Source organism: Ambystoma mexicanum, chromosome 13 (genome assembly GCF_040938575.1).
Source record: "Ambystoma mexicanum isolate Mex_15411 chromosome 13, UKY_AmexF1_1, whole genome shotgun sequence".
In the NCBI taxonomy this organism is placed as follows: domain Eukaryota; kingdom Metazoa; phylum Chordata; class Amphibia; order Caudata; family Ambystomatidae; genus Ambystoma; species Ambystoma mexicanum.
This window is the reverse complement of record NC_090938.1, coordinates 387,788,263-387,813,180: the sequence shown is the minus strand read 5'-3', so window position 1 is coordinate 387,813,180 and position 24,918 is coordinate 387,788,263. Positions and strand designations below refer to the sequence as shown.

The following is a 24,918-nucleotide window of genomic DNA, read 5'->3' as shown; positions in this document are numbered from 1 at the left end:
ACAAAAGGGACTTCAATGTAAAGTGATGTGTGCTACAGTAAAACACAGAAAAACATGATTAAGGGAGATCGTCCCTATTCACTCCTAGCCTCAAGGGCTCACCTGTGCCCACAAAACAAACTAGCTGAGAAGGTAAGAAGCTAAAAAGGCTTCACTTACCTCAAATGTCATGTAGGGGTCAGAGAAAAATATTCTGGGTGTCCTGTTGAAACCTATGGGGAAACGCAAAAAGAACATTCGTTCCCAACTATTGTATTTCAGAAGGGGTCCCTCTCTAGCCAATGCTCTGTTATGTGAAAGAATTACACATTGTTTAATCTTAGGGGGCAGGGTAAACTCTTGCTTTTTAGAACTGGAAAGTGTAATTGCACAGTGTTCTACTGGATGATGGTATCTCACCTGAGGCCCTACAAGGGTGGTAGAGTGTAAACTACAATGTTACACAAGGGGATAGTGTAACTCCTAATAGATCATTTGGATGCGTGGTTACTCTTCTCATACAATAAGGGGAAGGTGTAATACAAATTAAGATTAAAAAAGCATTTAAACATCAAGAAGAATGGAAAGATGTTTGTCAGACAGGCCACTAGGCGAAGTTAGTTTTTATTTTATTTTAACAAAAACACCCTACAAAACAAGTACAACAGTGCATGTCATGATTATCCACTTCAAACATATTTCGTAATATGGTCACTGTATACCTTTAACCCTCCCCCCTTAACTTGAGCTTAGATCGCTTCACTTCCCGCTTCTGACCCCTTTAGAGGTTCGTCTTCATCTATATCATCTGAGGAGTCCTGATCACCTGGGAGACATTGGGTAGATCCGTGCAGCGTGGCTACCAAGTGTCTCCAAGCCACTAGGGTTTCCGTCTCCTCCTCCCCACCTCTGTTAGCCGCATCATACCACACCACTGTTTCGGCATCGGCCCATTTCAGGAGATCATGCCACCACACTTCTATTTTGGGTCCATGGCGCGTCTTCCAGCTCATAGCAATTCTACGCTTAGCCAGTATGTATGCTAGGTCCTTCAATTTGCTCACGTGTCTCAGGTTGTGGGGTCTGACAAAGCCCCCCACCATGCATGCCCATACAGAATCCACGTCCAGCCGTATCCCTTTCTCAGTCAGCCGGTGGGTGACTTCGCCCGAGAATTTCCCACTCTCTGGGCATGCCCAGAACATATGTACCATCCCAGCATTAACTAACTTCCCCACATTTAGGACATGCCTGTGTTTCTGTGCTCTTAAATCTGGCTACTTTCTCAGGGGTCATGTACGCCCTATGAGTTATATATAGTTGGATCTGCTGAAACCTCGCATTTCTGGACACCTTTTTATGGTATCTTTGGGCTCTTTGCCATAGCCCCACTAGGCAAAGTTAGTTGTGCCAACCTTTTTAGCTAAGGGGAAACGAATAACCCAAGGACAGCTGTGACACTACCTCATACTGTAAAAGCAAAACACAATTCATTGCTTGGACACAGGACAATTTGCACCACCTCACATGCAAGACATGTCAAGAGAAAAATGGTACCTGGACTAGGAAGGACCCCCAATAAATCGAGCAAGATCCCTCCATCAGAAGTGTTCTGTGGAATAAGTGGAGCCACTGGGACAACTGGGTTGGCATCAGACTCTCCCAAAAGGTCCAAGAGATCTGTGACCTGGAAGTAAAAACGCAAGCTTGTTAGGAGTAATGGAAACATGCCTCCAAAAAGGTTAGATGATACAGTAGGTCCAGGCTGTAAAAGACAGCAGCACTTCACTTCTATCAACATGGAGGAGTGTGGGAGTAGGGACATACTAAAATATTGACTGGTGGCTCAATCAGTGGAACAGAACCCCATTTCATGACAGTTGGGTGACAGAGATGGAGCACGTTCATGATCTGAAAAGGAAGCACTTCAAGCAGCACAGCACCCTTATCAACATACATGGGTGTAGGTGGTAACATGCCCAGGGTGGACGAGACAGCCACTTCTGTAGCACAGCACCTCCTGCATGGACAAATATGCATTTCTTACATGGCTGAATTGTTGAACAGAGTTTTGCTGGGGGACATCCTCTTTGATGAATTGTGGCTTCTCCTTGCTCCTTAAATCTTCATCCTCCTCATTCTCATTCTCCCCAGAGCCTTTGTCCATTAAGGGCATCTTCTCCAATACTGCACCCCTGGATGATGGAGGGAGAGAGAAAAGTGTGCACATCGATATGAGGGGTGAAGGTAGGGAGCATTGGATAGGAGGATGGATGGAGAGAAAGAAGGATTAAAGTTAATACCAGGAAAGATGATCGCTGAAGGGTAGCAAGAGGAGTGAAAAGGGGTGGTACAGGAGGAAGAGTTGGAGGGACATATAGATACTGCATTGTGGCAAGGCAGCACCGGATGACTTCTTGCTTTAGGCAAGTGCCGCTAATTTAACAGAAGGCACACTGGCAACCACCTCACAGTGTGCTCAAATCATTTGTCCACCACCTATATTCTAGGAACTTAGTGTGCAAGCCCAGAGATGGGAGACAGACTGTTGTCAAGCTTTGCACTGACATCAATCTGAAGCCCTCTGTATGCTCTTGTCTCAAACTGTGCACTGGAGACACCAGTTTGCTACGTTGTTTTAATTTCGGGACCACAGGAAGGTGTGCCCACCATGTTTGGCATCATTATACGTCAAATCCTACCCAAGTCGTAACATTTTTTAGGGATGATGAATGGAGGCAAGGTATAGCCAATCTGATTATAATGGGGAAATTGCACAAACCTTGCTAGAAGGGCAGTATACGTTCTCCAAGAGATAGGAAGATGGCTAAGCGACCATGCTTTTGCCCTTCACATTCCCAAGGGATGTGTGGCTACTCTCTGTGGGAAGATACCAAGAGACATAGTGAAGGGCAAACAATTTAATTAAAAAGAGGTGGCTTCGGGGGTGACTGAGTTTGAGAAATCAGAAACTTTCCTCATCCAAGAGAAACAGGACATTTTGGCATCCCAGAAGGGAAATCTAGAAGATCTTCAGAATCAGCAAGTACAAACTAGCACACAAACCATTCCAATGAACAATCATCCTTCAGATACAGAGCGCTATTAAAAAGAAAAAAAAGAAAAACATTTTCTTTGCTTCACTGGTAGCCGTTCACCAATACTGGGCTGGTTTATGAAGATAGGTTCACCAACAGGTAAATGGGTACACCTGGTAGCCTAATGTTTTCTATTTAGATTATTTGCTGTAGCCACATCTACCATAACTATATCCTTTCAGAATAATCCTAGTTTCAACTAGAAACGTGAACAAACTGCTTTCTGCAGCCTTCTGGCGGCGTATCCATCATGAGGGCCCCACATAATAGCGTTAGGAAATATTCTCTTTTTTACACTTTTGGAGGTAGGAAAAAGTCTTATTGCTTTACCTTAATATCTCAGCTAATATCTTTTGGAGGCACTGGTCAGCCCATATGGTTACCAGTGCAGAGTGACCCTGTCCCCTTTGCAAGATTCTTTTACGGTGGCACATGTCACCTTACTGCAAAGTGCTGCAGGGGTGTTTTGTCTTCTTTTTCTTTGTAACTCCTTTTTGTTACCATTTTTGATGTATTCAAGACAGGCTGACGGCAGTGGATATTTTTCTATTGTTTTTTTTCGTTTTCTATTGTCTGCACTTTGATGTTTTGCAGCATGCCATTTCGACTACCATGTAGTCAAAATGAAGGTGGCATAGGTTTTTTCCCTGTACTTTGGCCTTCCTGTTCTTTGACCTTCCTGCTTTTTTATGTGAGGAAATGCCACATCTGTTAAGTCCTTTTCTGGACAAAAGGCAGTATGTGCATCCTGGCCGGATGTGGGGGTTGGGGCAGTCTTGTCTCAATCAACATTCCAGCTGGGGGTTGCCTATTGCTTGGCAGATGAAGGGCATGAGGCAGTCCATAATTGCCATTGGTGAGCTGGGACATCACTCAGTGCGAATTTGAGATAAAAGGGGAAATCATAAAACCTTTCTCCTGATCACCCTTTTGAGCCAAGACCACTATGACCAGTCTGTTAAAGATCTGAAGACTGCTGCTGAATACAAACTGCATTGCCTCCAGCCAAGAGGCGGAGAAGCTCTGCCTTGGTCTCCAGAAGACTCATTGGTGCTTCGAACCATGTGCTGGTTGGACCAATAGGTCTGGTCCTCTGCTTAAAGATCTCGCTTTTAGAAGCCTTCGGAAGTGTCCTGGTACCATCCTATGGACTGATCCCATTAATTCAAAGCATCTCCGGTACATTGGTCCCCGTTCCAAGTTACAACTTGGATTTCTGCAGGTCTACTTGTGGCCAAAGACCCGCCCAGCTGCAGCTTGTGCTCTACAACATGAAGAGGGGCCTTCATTGCCATGAATATTGTCTGCCGACCCCTGAAAGGGGTGATGTTCACTGTTGGCCATCTCAATCATATCTTGGGGGAATCGCCTGTAGTCATGGAACCTGTGGTGGTTGTCTTGTGGCGCCTGGGCCACCCTGCTTCAACACTTCAGGTACCATCTCACTGGAGTGCAGAATTGCTGTCTAGCCATACCCAACCCTGAAGCTGAAAAGTACCACTACACTGGTTGCACCTGGAACCCATGCAACTATACCAATGACTGAAGGAAGTGGGCCCAGCAATTCTGAGGGCCCCAGGGGTAGTCCCTTAGAAAGGTAGAGTAATGGGAGTGAGGGGAGAACGTGCATACCTGCTTCCACCCCCTGCCATAGGGAGTGTATGGGCATAAAGGTCCACTCCCTAACTTTCCCATGCCTGGTCGTGATTGGAAGAGTTCTGGCCAAACACCACTCCCCCCCCCACCACCCATCCCCCATGGTAACCCACAAGTGGTGTGGGATTGGTAAAGTACCCCATATCTGCTTTACTTACCTTAATATCGTTTGAAGTGCTTTGCATCAAGAACACTGATTTGCCTGTTAGGTTTGCCAATACTTGCCCTGTGACTTTCAAGACTTCCAACACCCTACAATAGGTACTTACCTGGGACCTTGACTTTGAGGCACTAGGTCTACTTACCTAACAAGGAAATGATTCTAAAGTGATAAGGGTCATATACCTATAAGGCACTGTATATGTTTTAACTGCTTTGCAGTGTTTCTTTCACTGTTTTAATCAATGCTTAACTGTTCTATTATTTCTAGAGGAATGCGTAGTTGATCTCCAGTTGAGAGCAATAACTGTGTATATAACTGTGTATAAATGTTGATCGGTTATTTTAGGGATATTTACTTACCTTTGACTTCACCTTTCTAGAGTGTTCTAAAGGTCTAATAAATATACTATTTGTGGTCTTCCATTTAATTTTCTTTTCTTAGTGCTCTGTGTGTGGCTCACTGTATCATTACTCCACCCCAATAGCTCCCGATATCTTGCCTTACTGCTCTGCTACACTACCTTGATAAAGTTTGGCTAGACCGGTGTATCATTTGCCCTGTTCATCAATTAAGATGACCTCTCATAACCCTCCCATAGGGCCGATTCTGAAAATTCATCTTAACACTGAGGGAACTGTGCACCCATGTGGCTATTTTCCCACTTTGCCCAGCTGGTCACTGTTAGGAGTGCATACCTCATATGGTCGAATTTCTTGAAGAGGGCGTTGTACTCCACAGCCCTCTGCTGAAGCTCCACATCAATGCAGCTGCCAAAAATAGACACTACTTGACGGATCCGGCTGCAGGGAGAACCACAGGCAAAATATAAGGAAAAATGTTAGGGTGTGAAGGGGACACTTTCAAAACAGATCAATTAGAAGAAAACACTAGAGCCGAGAGTATATGGGGAGAGAGAGCAAGAGCAGTGGGAGAGATGGGCATCAGCAAAACTGCGAAAGGAGAAAGAGAGGAAACTAGTGGTATTCGTTATTTTAACATTCATATAGCACTTTTGCCATTTGATGCGCCTGTGCCATACTGCCCATTTATTAGGCGGTTGGTAAGTAGATGTGTTTGGAGAGAGGGGCAGAGTAGTGAGGGAGACAGAGGAACAGGTGGACAGAGGATGCGAAGCGTATTCCATATTTAGGAACATTTTGTTCAAAAATACTGATATGGTGTGATGCTCTTGATGGACGAAGAACAAACATGCAGCATTGGAGCGCAGCTTGCAGACGGCATGCAGAGACATACAACGGAACAAGTAAGTAGAGATTTGGAACAGCATGCCATTAGAGAAACTAACACACCGGACACAAGAAGTGGAAATTGAGGCAAAAAGGAAAGGTGGGCCTACAGAGATAGATCATAAATTATGCTATATTATGTCATGACAATGTTTTTTTGCTACCTTCCCTGCATTGCAGTATCTGGGAGCTAGCACCAATGGGACAGCACAACATACAGATTAGATTTTACTTCTGGAAATAAACGTTTTGATACGTTTTGTAAAATGATACACAGAAGCTATTGCAGAGATTTGGTACAAGAACCGAAAAGGATCTATAAACTGTTTATTGGGAGACTTCATGCTATGGACGGGGGAGTACAGACAGATATGATTTATCAGGAATTGAGGGGCCTACTCATGCAGAAACCCAATGAACCACACAGAGAACTTTTTATAACACTTGTCACTGGCAGCCAGTGAAGTGGGTGGCGGGAAACTATGCTCTTGATAACTAGCATTCATCAGCAGCCAGGTAGCGGTGTCCATCAAACTCTAAAGCCAGCAGGACTTTAGTAGAATTTTATATATATAATGATGAAATAGTCCAAGTGAGAAAGTAAGAAGTGGTGAGATGTGGGCAAAAGGAGGGTGTCTGAAGAGAAGACAGACAGTGCTATTGGAGAAAAGCTGAGGAGAGTTGAGAGAGTAAACTGGTAGACCAACAAGAACAAAAAAGCAGTATTGAGCCTGTAAATAACAAGGGTAAGAATGAGGGTCAAAGACGCAGGAAAAGAGGAGCAGATTTTGTCAATATTGTACAACGTTCAGAAGAGTATGGGAGCCCCTCTACAGAAATGAAAATGGGGTTGCTGTTGATTCTTTTGTTCAGCGGAGAACTGCCTAGCATGTTTGTGCTGGACTGCTCAGGAGGGTGGGACCAGACTGATATGCAAATAGATATTTCTTCTCTGTGAGGGGTACAGTGAGCTAAAAATGTGGTTGTAGGCCCTCCTGAATGGGAACCTACCCATAGAACAAGTTATTTGTCAGTTTTCGTTCTCGGCAGAGGGGCTCCCAGACCTCTTTGTAGAAATATTGTAAAACTCGAAACACAGCAAGCAGTGACGGATATGGGTGGTAAAAGGGAGGGAAGAATTAAGGATAATCTGAGATTATGGGCAGAAGGTGCAAAAGGCAGGGAGATAGAGTGGAAGTAGGAGAGGATGCAGGAAAGAAAACACCATTTAGGTTATTGTGGGATTGTGATGGAAGGAGTGAGAAGACATCCGCAAATTAAAGGGAAACAGATAAACAGAAAGCCACTCAGACAGTGAGGGAGAGGAGAAAAAGATTTGAGCATCATTGGAATTGAAGTGGCACAAAACGTCAAAAGACTGACAAGTGTATAAATGTACAGATGTGATCTTGTATGGAGCCTTGTGGGATGCCATACCTTATTGGTAATGGGAGGAAGGATTTGCCAATACAATTTGGGACTGGTTGGGAAAATAGAGAAGGAGGACCAGGAAAGAGCCACAGCAGAGACCCCAGATTTAGAAAATGAGTGAAGTAGTCTTACTCCACGTTCTCCCGTAGACGGGTACTCAGCTTCATGATGGCCGTCAGGGCATAGGCGCGTGTGGCGGGCAGTGACATGTGCGACTGGAGCACCTTCTCCAACAGGTCCAAAACATCATCTTCTGACACCTGGGGGCAAGAGTGTGATAGGGTGTTCAGCCACCCAAGTGAAAGGGAGCATGTGTTCCACCTAACTGAAAGGTGCTTCTCCATCCCTCGGCCTCTTGATTGCATCTTGCCCATATTTTCAAGGGCTGTAATTGTCAAACGTGTTGTCACTTTTGCCCTCAGAAAAATAGCCAGAAAGCCAGGCGTTCAAGTTGCAGAAAGGGGAGCTTTGGGTTACACTTTGCCATGATGCTATTCTGGCTGTGTGATGATTTCACAGCTGGTATCTATTCTTTTAAGCACCACTTCACATAAGTCAGTCCAAGGATAATAGTACAAAGGGTTATGCCCTCCTTATTTTTACTTCCAGATGAAGCCCTCCATCCTATGTAGGGAATGGAAGGGTTCAGACTACCTTGAGTTTCAGGTGTGGCATCCAACAAAAATCTCCTTGTCCACTGAGAAGGTTCCTGTAGGACACCAATTTGGCCCTGGTCCAGATCTACAGACTTGTGGGCAGACCCAAAACACAGAAAACATCTGCCTAGTTAGCAGAAACGTCATCACTCAGAGGCCCACTGCGATGTTGTAGACCAAAAAGGACCTTTTGAAAGAAATAAGAACTCCTAGGTGACAGACTTCTGGAGCCTCAATTGAGTAACTTAGAATGGCTAAGAATACGGACGAAGGGAGTCTTGGTATGTAGGGGTGTGTGAGTGTGCGTGTAGGGGTGTGGGCGTGTGCGCATGTTTGCCATATGGAAGCTAGCTCTAATTAGGTATATAAGGAAATCATGGCATCAACCAGTAAGACAGACACAAGTGATCACAGTTCAAGCGTGTTTATTGAACTTTGGAGGTGCGGGGGGGGGGGGGGGGTTGGAAATACGCCTGTCTAAACCAAATCTAAGGATGGGAGCAAGCTATGACCATCAAAATATCTTTACCGTAGTAGTAGTGTCTTCGCAAAATAAAAGGGCCTATACTAAAAAAAAAAAACGATCGATAATCCCTTCTTCTAAACAATAAACAGCTTGGGAAATGATGTAGATAACAAAAAGTGTGCCATGAAACAATATGTCAGGATGACTGGATTGTTGGTTGCCCTTCCCCACGTTTTCATCACGGGACAAGGCGGCACATTTGTGCTTGGAACAAACTTCAGTTCGGTTAAACACAAGAGCACGGTTCCAGTTCATATATCAGTGTTCTGCAACCAAAAGTGTCTTTCTCAATCAAGGAAAGCTTCTCCCTTACAAGACAAAAGTTCAACAAAGTTTGTTCAAAGTTCCTTTCCTTAGGAGTTTACTTTTTAAACAAAAGTCTTTTACTCCCACTTTGAGTCCCCCTCTGTCGGGCTCAGACTCATTTCTTTCACAGCTCACTGCAAACCGAAGACTTTCGATTGTGCAAAGGAATTGATTTAAACCCTTGCAGGACCACTTCGATTCTCTTCCTCATAAATCATATTCCCATTTCATAAGTTATGTTAGCGGGATACATTCAGGCAGAGACATTTCGATTGGGCACACACGTGGGACCAGACCACTCTGCTACTTAGTATTGTGCGTTCCTTTCTCAAAGGTCAGAAAACAATTATCAGCTTTATAATTATAATTGGTTATTTATAACACGCTTAATACCCAGAGGTTTCTAAGCGTGGACCGGGGATCGAAACTTGTGTTGCTCCCATCCAGGTGATCCTCCCGCATTGGTCCACCCCCAGGGGTCTGGATCCAATTGAGATGGCTGTGCCCCGGCCACCTGGATGACAGATCCCTGAGAACTGGTAAGTGAGACACCTTCTGGTTTCTCACATACCCTTCCACTATGCGATGTGACCGATTCTGCTTCCCAGGAAAAACGCGAAAGGAAATCTACATTCCCCTGTTCCTTCCCTTTCCGGTGTTCCACTGTGAAGCAGTAAGGTTGAAGGTATAAGAACCTTTGCATTACTCTTGGGTTTGATTCCTTTCCCTGGCTTACCCAGACTAAAGGAAATGGTCAGTCACTAGTTTTAACTTCCTACCCAGCAGATAATATTTTAGATGGATAATGGCCCACTTGATGGCAAGAGCCTCTAATTCGAATTACTGAGTAGTTCCTCTCCCTGGGGAATAGTTCTCTGCTGGCAAACAAGATGGGATGTTCCAGGCCATTATCTGTTTGTGACAGTACTGCTCCTAACCCAGTCAGGGAAGCATCGGTTTGCAGAATAAACTTCTTTGAGAAGTTAGCTACTCTGAGGATAGGGGTTTGGCATAGAGTGTGTTTGAGGTTGGCATAACATATCTCCTCTCCTTCTGTCCAGTGGATCTTTTGTGGCTCGGCCTTTTTAAGCTTATCCGTTAGTCTAGCAGTCTTATCTGGAAACCTCAGAATAAACCTGTGGCAACACCCTATGAGTCCTAAAAACGATCTAAGGTATCTCTCAGTCTTCGGTTTGGGAGCGTCTAGTACTGCCCTTACTTTCTCACGCTGAGGTTGCACACTACTGTTCCCTGCAAAGAATCCCATGTATTTTACCAGTGATCTGACTAATCGACACTTCTTCGGGTAAGCGGTTAGCCCAGCTTGCCAGAGAATTCTCATGAGGGTATAGAGATGGGATAGATGTTCTTCCCAGGTTTGACTATAGACAACAATGTCATCAATATACGCTCCACAAAAGAGGGAATGTGGTTGGAGTAAGTTATCCGTAAGCCTTTGGAAAGCTGCCATCGCCCCATGTAGGTGAACAGACTTAACTGTAGCCAACTGCTCTGAAATTGCTGCCAATTGGCTACCCTCCTTTCTCGTTCCCAGGACCTCTAGAGTGGCCGTGTCCAGAGGCCAGGATAATCCCATAACTGCGGTGTACCGCAGGGGTCAATGCTATCTCCTCGATTGTTTAATATCTACATAAGACCTTTTATGGACCTTCTTGATGATCTGGGTGTCCAATTTGCGAATTATGCGGACGACAACCAGATCTTATTGGAGTTGTCTGTGGATTACTCCAAGGATACTGACATAGTAAATCTTGTCTACAACAAAATACAGATCTGGATGGCAGAAAATTCCCTTGCTCTTAACGACTCCAAAACATAGCTTCTTATTATGGCTTCTGGTCCTCGGTTGAAAAGGCTTCATACCCAATACGCACAGTTTGAAATTGCAGGTACATCTATTGCTGTCAGTAACTCAGTAAATACGCTGGGGCTATTTCTTGATGCAGAGTTATCAATGAAAAAACAAGTTTCACAGCTGCGCTCCTTCTGTGGTCATGTAATTAAACTGCTTCACCAGTTGAGACCATATCTATCCATTATAAACAGAGCGCTTTTAGCATCACTTGTGAACTCACGTTTAGAGTAATGCAATAGTCTACTGGTAGGTACCTCACAAGGAAACCTCCACCGTTTGCAGACCACTCAAAATGGAGCTGTGAGAGCCGTCTTTGGATTAAGTGTGACTATTTCACAGCCTCTATAAAGGAACTGCACTGGCTTCCAGTGAAGCAAAGAATAGGATACAATATATTGTCTCTTGCTTTTAAGTGCCAGAATAATTGCGCTCCTCTTTATTTATCTAGAAGATTGTCACTAAAACCACTACCCCGAATGCTGCGCTGATCTGACAATCCTTAGCTGAATCAACCCCATTTTAATCTAAAATGATTTGGGGAATCCAGCTTTGACGTTCATGCTCCTTACCTTCTACTATTAAAGCATCGCAATCCTTGATTACATTCAAGAGAAGCATAAAAACTGTACTCTTTTATTCAGCCGACTAATGACCGCTCTCATCTGGTCTGACCTTGTCTTTGCTGTTTCACTCTTGCTCTCACTTGATGAGCTCTTAGGCCTTCAGGCATGTAGCGCCCTACCTAAAAATGTAAATAAATAAAGGGGAGGACTTTAAATTGGAATAACCCAATAGGTGTTTAGAAGGCGTTTTTTTCTCCATCAGGCTCATATACCAGCACTTGCCAATAGCCTTTTGTCAAGTCTAAGGTGGATAAGTGTAGCTCGTTACCTAGCTTCTCGATCAGGTCATCGATTCGAGGCATGGGATAGGCTTCAAAGGCTGAGATTGCATTCACCTGTCCGAAATCAATACAAAACCATCAGGATTGGTCCGGTTTCTTTACTAGAACGATAGGGGACTACTTTCTCATGTAACATTTTTATGTTAACCTTTCTACGATTAATGGCTGGTGGCAGTGGTTTACTTTTTCCTACCATTGCGTGTTTTTACCGTGGGCTGCAATTGCAGCTGCAGTAAACCCCCCTGGGTGCCCATTTTGTCAAAATGGCCTGGTCTTTTTTTGCCATTTCTTGTTGGAAAGGTCCGTCTTGAGATTTACTCTGCGCGCCAAACCAAGTTTGGTCCCTTTGTTCGTTTGGTCTTTGGCGGGATTCATGAGTGAAGCCCGCCTCTGGCTCCAGTGTGTCTGGCAGGGGCAGGAAGTGAGGGAGGTGCCCGAAACTCCCTGTGCTTAATCCCCTTGGTTACAGGAATGCACCCAAAGGTGATTGGCCGGTTGGCTGTCCTTGGAGGACAGCCACCCTGCTGTGTGAGTGACACAGCTAGGCTGTGAATGAATGGGAGAAACCTGTATAAAAGGCGAGGTCTTTTAGACAGAAGGCAGAGTCGACCACTGGACGAAGGAATCCAATGAACAACTTTGAAAAGACGCTTGCTGCAACTCCTGGACCGTTGGTTTGCCCGGTGAAGCCCTGCTGCACTGCTGAAGCTCCAAATTCACCTTAACTAAAGAAGCCCTGCAAAGGACGACTTCTCCCCTTGGGTTGGTGGGACCAATCGACCCAATACAAACTCACCTGGAAATCCTCTCAAAGCTGGCTGTACTTCTATTGCTGCTGCAGGAACCGAGTGCCAGGGAGAGGAACACCAGAATCCGAGTGTACCATTTTTAAGTCGGACCAGAGCTCCAGGAAGGTACCCCGGACTCCCTCAAAGCAAGACTAACCAAGCCTGAGCCACCTCAACAGAGTGCTGGATCCCAGAAGCAAGGAAAGCACATAAGGTATCCGAGAACTGCAGTGGTAATATTCACGAAAAGCTGAAACCGCAAAGTACTGCTGATCTGAAGTTTGACCATTGCTGCGGCCGACCTTCGAATCATAGTGCAGGAGTCCCCAGACGTCCCTCCTCTTGTCCCCATGACTGAGGCCCAAGAACAACAGGATCTGCCATACTACAACAGGAACAGAAGCCAGCTGGAAACAATTTCTTCAGACCTAAGGTACTGTAAACGAAGGGGGCACTTAACTCTTGCTGTGTAACTTGCTTGCTCTCAGTTGAGACTAGCCTTTGTTACCTTTAGCAGAGTTCTTTGCTGCTTTGCCCTTCACAAGCCTTACAGCTTGTGGCCCAACAGTGATTTCTTTTTCAACAAAAACTCTCTATAACATTGTGCAAGACTTTTGACTTTTACCTTCAAGAAGAACTCCTGCTCCCCTAGACTTTGCTCAATTGACATTGGCTGTCCTGGCTCCCTGAAGACTCTTCTAACCTCTGACTTTGTGTTTTGATCTGTCCCTCCAAAATGTCACACATTCTTTACTAGTGTAGCTGGAAAAGGGTTAATCTACATTTCATTGGGGGTTTAAAAGTGCTTACCTCATTGAGAAACTTGTTAACCATTGTTTTCTCCCTTAACCTTTTCCTTTTGACTCCAAACTCGGTATTGCTCTAAATGTACCAGTGATATATTAATGTCCACAGTGTCCTGGTTATTGAAGTCACCTCATGGTGTAGGAAGAGCCCATGTGCCATCTCAAATGGGTATGTACTGATTTATTGAAACAGAGTGTGTATTTTGAAATATATTTTAGTGTTACATATTTGCTCCCTTCTAAAGAGGGCTTATTCAAACTGACTGTTAAATTAATAAAGAAGTGTTTAATAAAGAAACCTTGAGTGTAAGTGTTATTTGGATACGTGTCACTGTGAAAGTCTATGTTACAACCCTACAGCACACACTGACACCTCATGAGATAAACCTGTCTGCCCAGTCACTCTACCAATTTGTGTAGTACCTGCTTATACCAGAGGTTGGTTTAACTTTTGCCAAGAGGACATGGCTGGTGCAATCTCCCACAGGGTGCTGCATACAATATTGCCTAACAGACACATAAATGACTCTCATAGCCAGAGTAAAAGAATGTGTGAGTGGGGAAAAAGGTTCCCACTCACACAGGAGCATAGACAAAAAATCCACAAGTCCAGAAAAAAGTGCTGGGGTCTCACAGGTGACGGTGGTTTAGCATAAAAATGAAAAATCTCCCTAACACATCTGACCTTCACATGTCATTGCCCTTCTATGCTAGTGCTTGTGTAGAATAGAGAGCTTTATCTGTAGAAAGGCTGTACAGTAGTCGTCTCTGTACAGTAGTTGTCACTGCCATTAGTACATACTACACCTTTTTCTGACAAGAAAAGCTCCCCTGATCCAAATCTGTCGATCTCAGGTGCCACAAAAGCCATTTTACCCTCACAAAAACGGGACACAGGATGAGGTCCTGAAAAGGAAACCTCCCTGCTTACTTTTACAAAGATGCATGGAAGACCGGGAAAGATAAAGAACTGCACCCTCCTTCTTATAAATACTGAATACAGGACATTTAATTACTTAAACCTATAAATGTAATTGACATGGGTATTGTTCAGGAACAGCTGGGCTTTCATTGACATGTTTTCTACTTGTATCTCTCGGATATTTATTGGAAATATTTTGCAGGTATATTGTGCACACTGTCGAGGTTTATGAATTTTTGTTACAAATACAAAGCCACACCACAGACTAACCATCATCAAATGGATGCCAAGATAAGTATGAAAAATTGAGTAGGTTACAAAATTGATCTGCACTTAACACTTACCAACGAAATGGATATAGTAACTGAATTCACTACTCAAAGATAGCAATACTTTTTACACAGCAATACAATTATGCAGCTCTTGGCTGATTGTAACTTGTACCAGTGAGAGATTTGAATCAGTGAGATGTGGAAAGTATTGGAGGGGACACCAAAAGGAAAATGCTTTTATTGGAGGAAACTAGGGTTAGAGAGATTTTCCTTAAGCCATGTGGTCATGGCATTTAGGGGTATCTTCATAACTTCGGTATTGTTAGTCAGTCCCTCAAGGTCAGCAGCCTCTATAAGTGGTAGTCACAGCAGAACAGCCCATGCCTAACTCTCAGGAGGTACAAAATTTTAATTTGTGAAAGAATGTCCATAGATTATATTTTTATACAAATATCTTTATATAAGAAAAGGCAAAGAGACAAATCACTACACTTATAATTAAGTACACTTTGTCAAATAAGATGCCAAATGTATAAGATAAGTAAACAATTTCAAGAAGAGAGTAAGTCTTTCCTAGAAAAGAAAATGCAGTAAAGGATAAGCAATACAGGTTTCCTACCTAAGATAGAAAGTTTTAAGAGATCAACAGAGACCAGAAGTGTGAACTTGAGGCAGTCCTTTGTACGAAAGAGTTACCTTTTTTGGAAAAGTGGTCAACGCAGCAGTTTCGGAAGTTCTAGTGGAGTGAAGACCACAGTAGACCCCTGATGATGAAGAGGGGATCCGGGGATAAAAGAGGTTTGCCAGCAGTGCAGAGAGTCAGGAGAGTAATATCCTGGGACTGAAAAAGCAGTTCTGCAGCAGACGGTTGATGGTTACAGAGGCATCTGCTGTACACATTGTTTGGAGACCACCTTAGGTTCTAGCAATAGCACATCAGTGCAGGGGGGACCCCCTCACCCCCAAGAGCCTTGGGAAGGACGATTAATTGATGATTGCAGGTACGGTCAGTGTCAGAGGAGCTGAAAGCTGAGTCAGCTGCATTTGTTGATCGTGCAGTATTCGGCTTCTGAGTGTAGGGATCACTTTGAGATACCCAAAAGAAGAAAGTATATTAAAGAGAAATTGAAAACAAACACTAGTGAGGAGTCCGCCACAGAAGGACTGGAAGAAGATTTCAGCAGTACAGTCGCAGGTACTAAGGCAGCACAGGCAACTGGAGCTTCCCGGTTGGGAAGATGGAAGCAGCGCATTTGACTGATGTCCATGATGAAGAGTCTCTGGTCGGTCCAACAAGGAGAGTCTTGAGAGACATGGCAGCAAAAGGGACACCGCTTCTGGATCCAGTGATAAAGGCACAGTCAGAAGTTTCAGGAAGACAAGGCCTTTGAGCAGGAGCTATGATCCATTTGGTTATCTGGAGGGGCCGAGCTTTGCCACCTGTTTGGAGTGGCAAAGAATGCTTGTGAAGAACTTTGGTTCTTTCTCAAGCAGCAGACCTTCCAGGAATGCAGGAACAGAGTTCCAGCAGGCAGTTGTCCAGGCGAGTGGGTAAACAGTTCTGCTTTAATCACCCTCATGAGACACTGAATGAACACAGTACCCCCATCACACCTGAAAATCATTCAAATAGAGGAGTGGTCAGCCAATGGCAGACCAGCCCTTCACGCACACACCTGCATTCTGGAACAGTCTCTCGCACAAAGGAATTAATCCACACTATCCCAGACAGGTATCTTCATATGCCAATTATAACTGGTTTTAGGCTGACTACAGCCCTAATTTCTGGCATACAGGCATGAAGTGGCCCAAGATGGCAGTTCCCCGCCCCCACACACGTGCCCGCGATTAAGGGATAGTCATGCGACACAAGTGTCCCTACTACCACCTCTACTCAGACCTTTGTAGAGCAGTTAGCCATTTACTTTACGAGCAAGATTGCCCGCTGCAAACCCAGTTAACAAATGTGCTACAAGGCACCACTGCGGTCATTATGTCAGTTCCTGACATTACATCAGAATTACGTCATCTCGATTTTGCCCACTCCCCGGGCCTCCACAAAAAGCTCTGGTCCTCCTCTGGACCTTGTACCTGCCAAAATAGCACAGGAAATAAGCCCCCTCCCCCCGCACCGATCATATTCTCTCTATTTTGAACACGTCATTATCTTCAGGGGTTGTCCGCTCTAACTGTAAAAGTTCAGTGATTAAGTCACCACTAAAGAAACCATCTTTGGAGCCTTCTGAACTGTCGAAATATTGCCCCATCTCACAACTAACCTTCCTTTATAAACAACTGAAAGGGTGGTTGTCTCTCAAATTGAAATTGTGTTTGAAAAAGGAAAATTGTTGGACAAAGCCCAGCTCAGCTTTAGACCTTTATGTAGTATGGAACTGGTTACTTTGTCAGTGATGGACCATCTTAGGTTCACGGCCGATAATAACGAAACAGGGGCTTTGGTCCCGTTGGACTTGTCGGCGGCCTTTGATACTGTCGACCATCAGATCCTGCTGGAGAGTGTCCACAATATGGGCATCCACTGTGTAGAACTGGATAAAATCCTTCCTACAAGACCGCTCCCTCCAGATTCAGTCTGGTCGACTTTTCTCATCCTTTTCCACTTCAGATTGTGGAGTGCCTCAGGGATCAGGCTTTATCCCCTCTTTTGTTTAATATGTACCTCCAATCACTAATGCATGTCCTCCAACAGGCTGAGGTCATCTATATTAATTACGCAGATGATACCCAGATCCTGGCAGATGGAGAAAATAATGATCACTTATCAAGCAAGATCAAGAATTTCTTTGGTATCAATTAAGGCCTGGATGGACATGAAGTATTTGATAATCAATGCTCCCAAAACGGAGGTCTTAATTATAAACAAATCCAACACTTGGTCCCCAGCCTCCTGGCCAGACTCCTTTGGACAATGCCCTAACCCAGCCCAGAGATGAAGAACCTGGGCATCACCATTGATAAGAATGTATGCCTGAATGCTGAAGTTACAGCAGTGACAAAATGGTAGTATTTAATCATCAGGAAATTAAAGCATCTCTTTCCCTACTTGCCGTTCTAACATTAGATGTTTGTCTGTAACGCCTTGGATTTATTCACACCAGGACTGTAATGATGCCATTTATCTAGGTTTACCAGATTATTCCATTGCCCCGCTGCAAAAGGTACAAAACACGGCAGCAAGGCTTTTAAGTAAGCATTGGAAGTTTCAACACATCTCTCTCGTTAATCCCTCTCTACACTGGCTGACAGTGAAAACCAAATCATTTTTAAAAGCATGTCTAGTCTTCAAATGCCTGCCATTCCCATCACAGACTCCACTAGCAATAAGACTCAACACCTATGCTAAAGTGCACTCTACTAGATTACAGCTTGACAGAAGACTGAACATGCCTGGTGGGTGGTCATTAATTCCAGGTGCAAGCAATCAGATTCTGTAATACTTTACCCACCGATTTATAGAGGGAACCCAATCAAAGGTAATTTAGGAAAAGATTAAAAAACATTTTTTTAAATCTATAATCCGGGTTACAGTACTTGCTTGTCTCTGGACTGTTTACTCAATGCTGAACCGTGCCAAGATACCTGTTTGGGCGATTGTCACGCTTAACAAAACTCACCAAGAACATAACTTAATATGACCCTTCAAGTCTTTGAGGCAACCTGCATTTTTGGAGAATGAAGGAGGGGTTTCAAAAGGACCCAGCCAGGTAAAATGCATCCCACACTGTGGAGCAATTTTACACAGATGAAAAAGCCCCCACCAACCTAGCCACATGACTGATAGGGACCTTCTCTGGGACACTATGGAGCACTCCTGGGGACCCTGCCTCAAGACTCTTGAGGACATTTAAGGTAGAGCACATAGGAACAGTGTCACACTCTAGGTCTTTGGATTAAGCCTGGCTGGGAGAAAAACAAAGTCCAAAACCCAGAAAAGACAGCAAAAAGAGGATAGCACCTTCCAAGTTAGGCAAAAGAACTACAACTATGGAATGTTATCCTAACAACTAGACAATCTGTTAGAGGGACTGACACTTATACTCTTTTCAGTGTTTATGAATTAGCTTAAAGTTGACTCTGTGTATAGAGGTGTGTATGTGTGTGTCCCTCAAACGTATAGGCGTGTCTCCGGAGCGTCGCCTCACAGTGTTTGTATAAGAGCGTCTACTTGAAAAACCATCAGTGGCAGATTGACACACACTAAGTCAATCACTCGCGCTCTCTTCCTCACTCACATTTCCAGTTATAATCATGTAATACCAAGATGCCCTACCTGAATAGGCTCAGCTTCCTCACAGGTGCCCTGCAAAAGCTGGTCTCCGTACTCCCCAATACACCACGAGGCCACCTGCACCAGAGGTTGCTGTGTAGAAAGAGAGAAAGATGGAGAGGGACTTGTGAGAGGAACATCTACTTAAATTGACAACTTTCTTGCAAATATCCCGCCCCACCACTCAATGGCTTACACAGACTTCTTTCTCCTGAAAGGGGAGAGAGAGCGAGATACAACACTTCTATAGTGGTTTAGACTGCCACATAGTGTAAAGGCGCTAGAGAATGATGAACACCAAAGCACATTTGAAGATTTGGTGGTTAGGTTCTGACAACTATTTTTGAGGCCCTTTTCTACCTTTTTATTCCTAACAATTATCAGACTATTTCGAAATTAGCAGAGGTGAACCCTTACTTGGGAAGAGGTGTTTTTTTAAATATAAACATGTGGGATTACGGAATCAGGTTTTTTTTAATTGTAAGTTGCCAACTAGAAATCTGTGATAAAAATCAATTTATATATATTCAGATCTATGTCTAACTGATACCTCTGTAAGGAGGAGAATGACGCACCAGTGACATTCTTTTGGTTATAGACTTATTTGCTTCCAAAATAAAGAGAAAACCCTAATTTTCCCTATTTCCTAAGAGGGGGTTCTCTGCCTCAACCAGAACACTTAGGAGACTGTCAGGATGTCCAGGAAAACAGTCCACAGTCTTGTGTCCGCAACCTATTTTCTTCCCTTACACTTATAACTAAACTAAAGGACTGATGAGTCTTCTCGGTGCAGAAGGGCGCCTCTCTTCTTCTGGAGAGAGAACTCTGGTTCCAATGAAACAAGGCACTGTTCCCCGAGGGAATGACTCCCTTCCCCAGGTCACAATCCTTTCTTTTCCAAGGTGAAAACCAAGTTTCAAGCAAAGAAATGTCTTGAAGAGGACTAGAAGTTCTTGATTCAGTTCAAAGTTCCCAAACATCAGCATTCCTTATTGACCATGATTACTGATGTTACTGTTGGGCCCCTGGGTAGTCCCCCCTCACCAGGTATTCTACTTCTATAATAGGGGTTATGGCTCTTCCCATGGATCTTATTCAATTTCCTTCTGTGTGGTGTCTATTATTTAACACCAGATGCAATGTCTTTTCGGTTGTATACCAATTGACCTTTTCACAATTGACCTCAGGAGAATTGACCTAATTTAGAAGGTCAATTAGGACATATATGCAGGGGGAAACCCCCCCACAACCGCGCACCCAATCCAAAAAACCCTATAACTCCCCACCCAATCCCCTTATATTATTTACAATCCAAAACCAACCCAATACATATATAAAATAACTAAAATAATATAAAGGTCAATTGTGCAGAAGGTCAATTAGGACCACTATAATTAGGTCAATTGTACAAAAGGCCAATTGTAAAAGGTCAATCTGGGTAATACCGTCTTTTCAGCACAAGGGTGCATGCCCTGGTTCTTTTTAGGCTTCTCACTGTGTCAGAGGAAATGACTCCCTTTCCCCTGGATCTTCTCAGGCTTCTCTGCTTATGTAGCAGACTTGGTTCACCAACCTCGCAGGTACTGCTATTGTCCAGACCCTTACTTTAGGAGCAATTATTTGTCAAAAGTATTTTCTGTACTTTAGGGTACTTCCACCCTTCTTCTGTCCCAACCAGCTAGCCCTGGCAAGCCCCTACCTCCAGGGAGCTTCGTTCAGGCTTTGGTCAGTTCCAGGACTCCATCTCTTCCGTCCTGTGCTCTCTGCGTGGTTCACTCCAGCTGCAGTGTCTCTGAAGCTGCTGCTCCCGAAAGGCCTGCTCTTCTGATGTGGACCGTGTGGTCCCTTCACTTCTGTCGGTCTCAGCAGCCTGCTTCCAGTCAGGCGAAGGTCCTCCTCTTTCCAACCTTTTTGGAGTCTTCACCATCTCGCCTCGCATCTCAGTTTCTCAGGTTTCCATTGCTGCACCACCCATCTGCTTGCGGCTCCTCGAGGGAGGGCTGAACGCCATCTTCAGTCCTCCTTCCCTTTTTGGGTTCCACTTACTCATAGATTATCCATATTAACTAGTGTTGGTGTTGATTCTGTGGAACGCTCTTCATTACTCTGCGCCTCTTCTCAGTCTTGGCACTGATGTTATTCCTATCAACTGGATAACTTGGATTCTTCTTCATCTCAGTCTTTCTGCATGACTCACACAAGAAGTTCCTACTCTTCCTAATCTCTGCAGTTTTTAAGGAGGTTGGATGGTTTTCCTTATACAGAGGATGAGGGAGGTTGGGGTATAGTTTGGGTATACCGCGTTCTCCCCAGATAGTCGTCCCTAGTCCTATAGGAGGGATCCTTTCCCATGAGACCCGCTGAGTCGGGCAGCGGCCTCACCTCCCTGGCCTCATGAGAAGGGTCTCCCCGGGCTCCCCTAGGGAAGAAGGGACGACATCCAAAGATTCATCACATTAGGTAGAAGTAAAGTTTATTTAAATCCAAATGATGGAATTTGTAAAGGCTTCAAAAGATAATATATCAATGCTATTCTCTTAATATGGCTCAGTGGTCTTTACTGCAGAGATCTGCGTGTATTGTGTAGGTTTCACATTTAAACTTGAGCAGTGTCAACACCGGCTTTTCTAAGGTGAATGAAAATAATGACTAAAGAGACTTGTAATAACAGCTGATTTCAAAGTGCCAAGAGACAATTCAAATTGATTTGAGCTCTACATAAATGCTCAAAGTTATCAAATTCAATACGTTCTGTAGGTTGCTTTTGCCTAAAGCTAGAAAGTAGAACTTCTAGTGCCTGCATTTACACATCGATTAAACTGCCTGGAGCCTCTGTGGTTGTTATGGGCGCAAGTATAAACATGTTGAATTCAGATTTTTATTTCATTTCTATCTGAAACTAACTGAACAGCAATTATCAAATGATGTTGATAGGAGACAGTTGACCTGAGAGGAGAAGGGCAGGATGGGAGGCCAGACCACCATGGTCAAATTGGAAAGGGGAAGCGATGTGATCAAACTGAATCAGAGTTTTAATTACAAAGATCTCAATGTTCAGGAGTCGAGAGAGGGGTTTTGAGATTATCATACTGGAGGACTTCTTTGCTCACCAATCAGGCGATGGCTCGCGGTAAACATATCAGATAACATCAATGATCACAAATAGAAGATGGATCATGGGGTTAACATACTGGAACCTTAAAGGGCACCAATCAGGTCAGAGGTCTGGGTCCTTCGGGTTAGAACACTGGAGGACATCAGAGGTCACTGAGGAGGGTAGGGATCTAGAATCATATAGGATGCCCTCAATATTGATCAATAAGGAGACTTATCTAGAGGATATCACTGTGGTGAGGGCTGAAGAGAAAGCAAGTGGGCTTTTCGGGTGTTGAGGCAAAACAGAAAAATGGAGGCTGTGTGATAACTGTACACTCCACTATCAAGCACAGCATCTTAATTATTGCATCCAGATCTGAAATGTCTAATATTTTGTCCAGTTAGGAGGGTTTTTCTGAACCTCTGCTAGTATAGGGTTTGGGGAGATCAACCTTAGTGGACCCGCAGGGTTTCCATCAAGTTTAACCATACGCTCACTGGTAACGTTACTAAGCAGTCAGGACTCGACTCAGCATGGGAGACTGGTGTGAAGCATAGTGACACTTATCCAATGGGTGTTCTGAAATACACAGTTCAGTATAAAACAATACATGTATTTATTATAACAAGAAAAAAAAACATTAAGTTCAGTACAATATAAGGAAAGTCTATATAAATACAGCACAATATTGCGCCCAGTTCAGTCACATGCCACACTTTAGATCAAAACAGGAAAATATACCATACACTGTTAAATGGGGTAGAAACAAAAGGGATTGTAATATTGCAAGCCTTCTAATCTTAGAACGTACAGCATCACACTGAAAAAATACCAGTGCAACCCTATCTTAGAAACATTTCTTCATCAACAATTTCAGTTAAGTAACCAGTTTTGAATTCCTAGCGAGTTTAAAAGTCATCGCAATGTTTTTCAATATGGTTGAACAGACTTGTAAAAGTAGATCTTTCTTCTTGGGAGAAATTCTCTTCAACTATGAGTCCAAAAGCACCTTTTGCTGGACTCTTGGATTTTTTTCTGATTCTCCCAAGTTAGTGGGACCCTTATTCCACACTCAACTCATTCTTTTACTCTGATCTTGGGAACCCTTTTTACCTCTTTTTGGCATATTGTTTCAGATGTATGCGTTCCTCCATCTTTTCTGGCATCTACATTTTATTGAAGTAGCACACAGCACTTTCTGTGCAGTTTTACTAGAAGCTCCTAAAGCTTTCGCTTTAATGTTTCTTTATTTCCCCTTGGTTAGCATCCTGTTACCAAGGCAGGAGGATACTTTTTATCCTACCTGTACTTTCTTTTGTGAGATCAGAACACCTCACCTTATGTGGAGTGATGAGGGGAAACATTGTATTCCTTTTCACACTTCTCCAGTAACATTTTGGTTACTGTGATAAGTCCCTCTTTTCAGGCTAGTGGCAGTGTACCTTTCACACAACTTTTTGTGAACTTTTATTGCAAGCTGTCATTGCAGCTGCGGTAGAGGATACAAGAGTCACCATTCACCCAAAATGGTGGCTCTACTTTTTTAAGTCTTGAACAAGATGCCTCGTCCTTTTCTTAGGTCTTCTCACTACCTGGTTGGGAGAGGTCCCTCCGATTCCTTTGTCGTGCAGGGCTTCCCCTGGAAAGCCTGCGAAGGGTCTTTGAGTGATTGGCAGGACAGGAAGAGGGGAGAGTGAACCGAAACCCCTTAGTCCTTTGTCCTGGAAAGTGCTTGAGAAAAACCAGTTTTGATTGGGCGGCTAGCTGTCCCCATTGGACAGCCATGCTCAAGTTTCGAATTTTGCACGAGATATGATTGGTGGGCTCAGTAAGTGTTCATGCATACATTCTGAGGTCCTGGAGCAGAAACTCAGAGTTGACCACTGGAACAGAAGAATCCGAAGAAGAAGCTTGAAGAAAGAAGACGCCAGTCACTTCCAGCGACCGCCAGAGCCCGCTGAGTAACCGCTGCTGCCCCTACTTCCACTTCTGAGCTACAGGGAAGATCCGAACAAGACAACTTCCTCCCTTGGACTGGTGGGCCTAACCAGTCCCAAGACAAACTGCATTTTGCGCCCTCCGTGTAATAGCTGCGACCTCCACGGCCTGCAATTCACTAATACCCAGCGATCCCGTGCCGCTCTGCATTGTTGCCCGAAGAACCAATCCGCCTGTACCTATGAGGGCATCTTTCTTGACCTGGAGAGACTCAATCCACCTCCCCAAAGCCCCCTCACACGAGACAAGGACTGAGAAAAGGAGAAGAGCCTAAAGTCATGACATCCATCCTTGAACCGAGCCTGGAAAAGGCACCAACAAGCCAGGACCGAGAAGGTCTGTTGCTGGGCATCCGTCTGCCCGAGAGCTGTCACCAGATCCACCAAAGTCCCCTTCTTCTGTTGCCAAGACCGAGAAACCTGTGACCAGGTATGCTGTAGCCTCTCCAATGGAACCGCCCTGCATCCATGAGTTCTTCATTTTAAGGTATTATCCTGCTCCCTTTAAAACTTACCTGAAGCTTTGCTTGCTGATCCTGCACTCCGCGGGGCTGTAGAGAGCTGTGTCTCGCACCCCTCCAGGGCTCCCATAGAGAAACATTGGGGGTGAACAACCCATTGTACTCTCTCCTGCCTTAGGACACTGGTCCTTCAGACGACTTCACAAGGAAACCCCTAGGCTTCCTTAACTTGAGAAACCTAATTTTTCTTACCTGCAAACCCAGAAGAGATCCTGTTGAACTCTGCCACTTTTGAAACTTGAACACTGTATCCTGCCTATCCTGCTCAACTCCTAGCCTCTGGTGGCCTACGGCCTCTCTGAACATTGTGAGACTCTCATAAACTGGGGTTGAACTCTTTAAGACATGCTGGAAAAAAGTTATAAAAAGTTATCATAAATTGGAA

The 24,918-nt window shown here is 44.2% G+C and overlaps 1 protein-coding gene across 3 annotated transcripts in view; it reads right to left on the bottom strand.

The window, feature by feature from the left end:
* The window catches only part of AP1G2 (adaptor related protein complex 1 subunit gamma 2), a 742,171-nt gene that overhangs the window by 95,365 nt on the left and 621,888 nt on the right, over positions 1-24,918 (bottom strand). For all 3 annotated transcript variants that reach the window (XM_069633944.1, XM_069633946.1, XM_069633945.1), the window contains 5 exons: positions 18,922-19,011; positions 7,707-7,834; positions 5,592-5,696; positions 2,027-2,174; positions 1,537-1,666 (listed from right to left, as the gene is read on the bottom strand). In XM_069633944.1, coding sequence (XP_069490045.1) covers positions 1,537-1,666; positions 2,027-2,174; positions 5,592-5,696; positions 7,707-7,834; positions 18,922-19,011 — 601 coding nt within the window. The remainder of the gene's footprint in view (positions 1-1,536; positions 1,667-2,026; positions 2,175-5,591; positions 5,697-7,706; positions 7,835-18,921; positions 19,012-24,918) is intronic.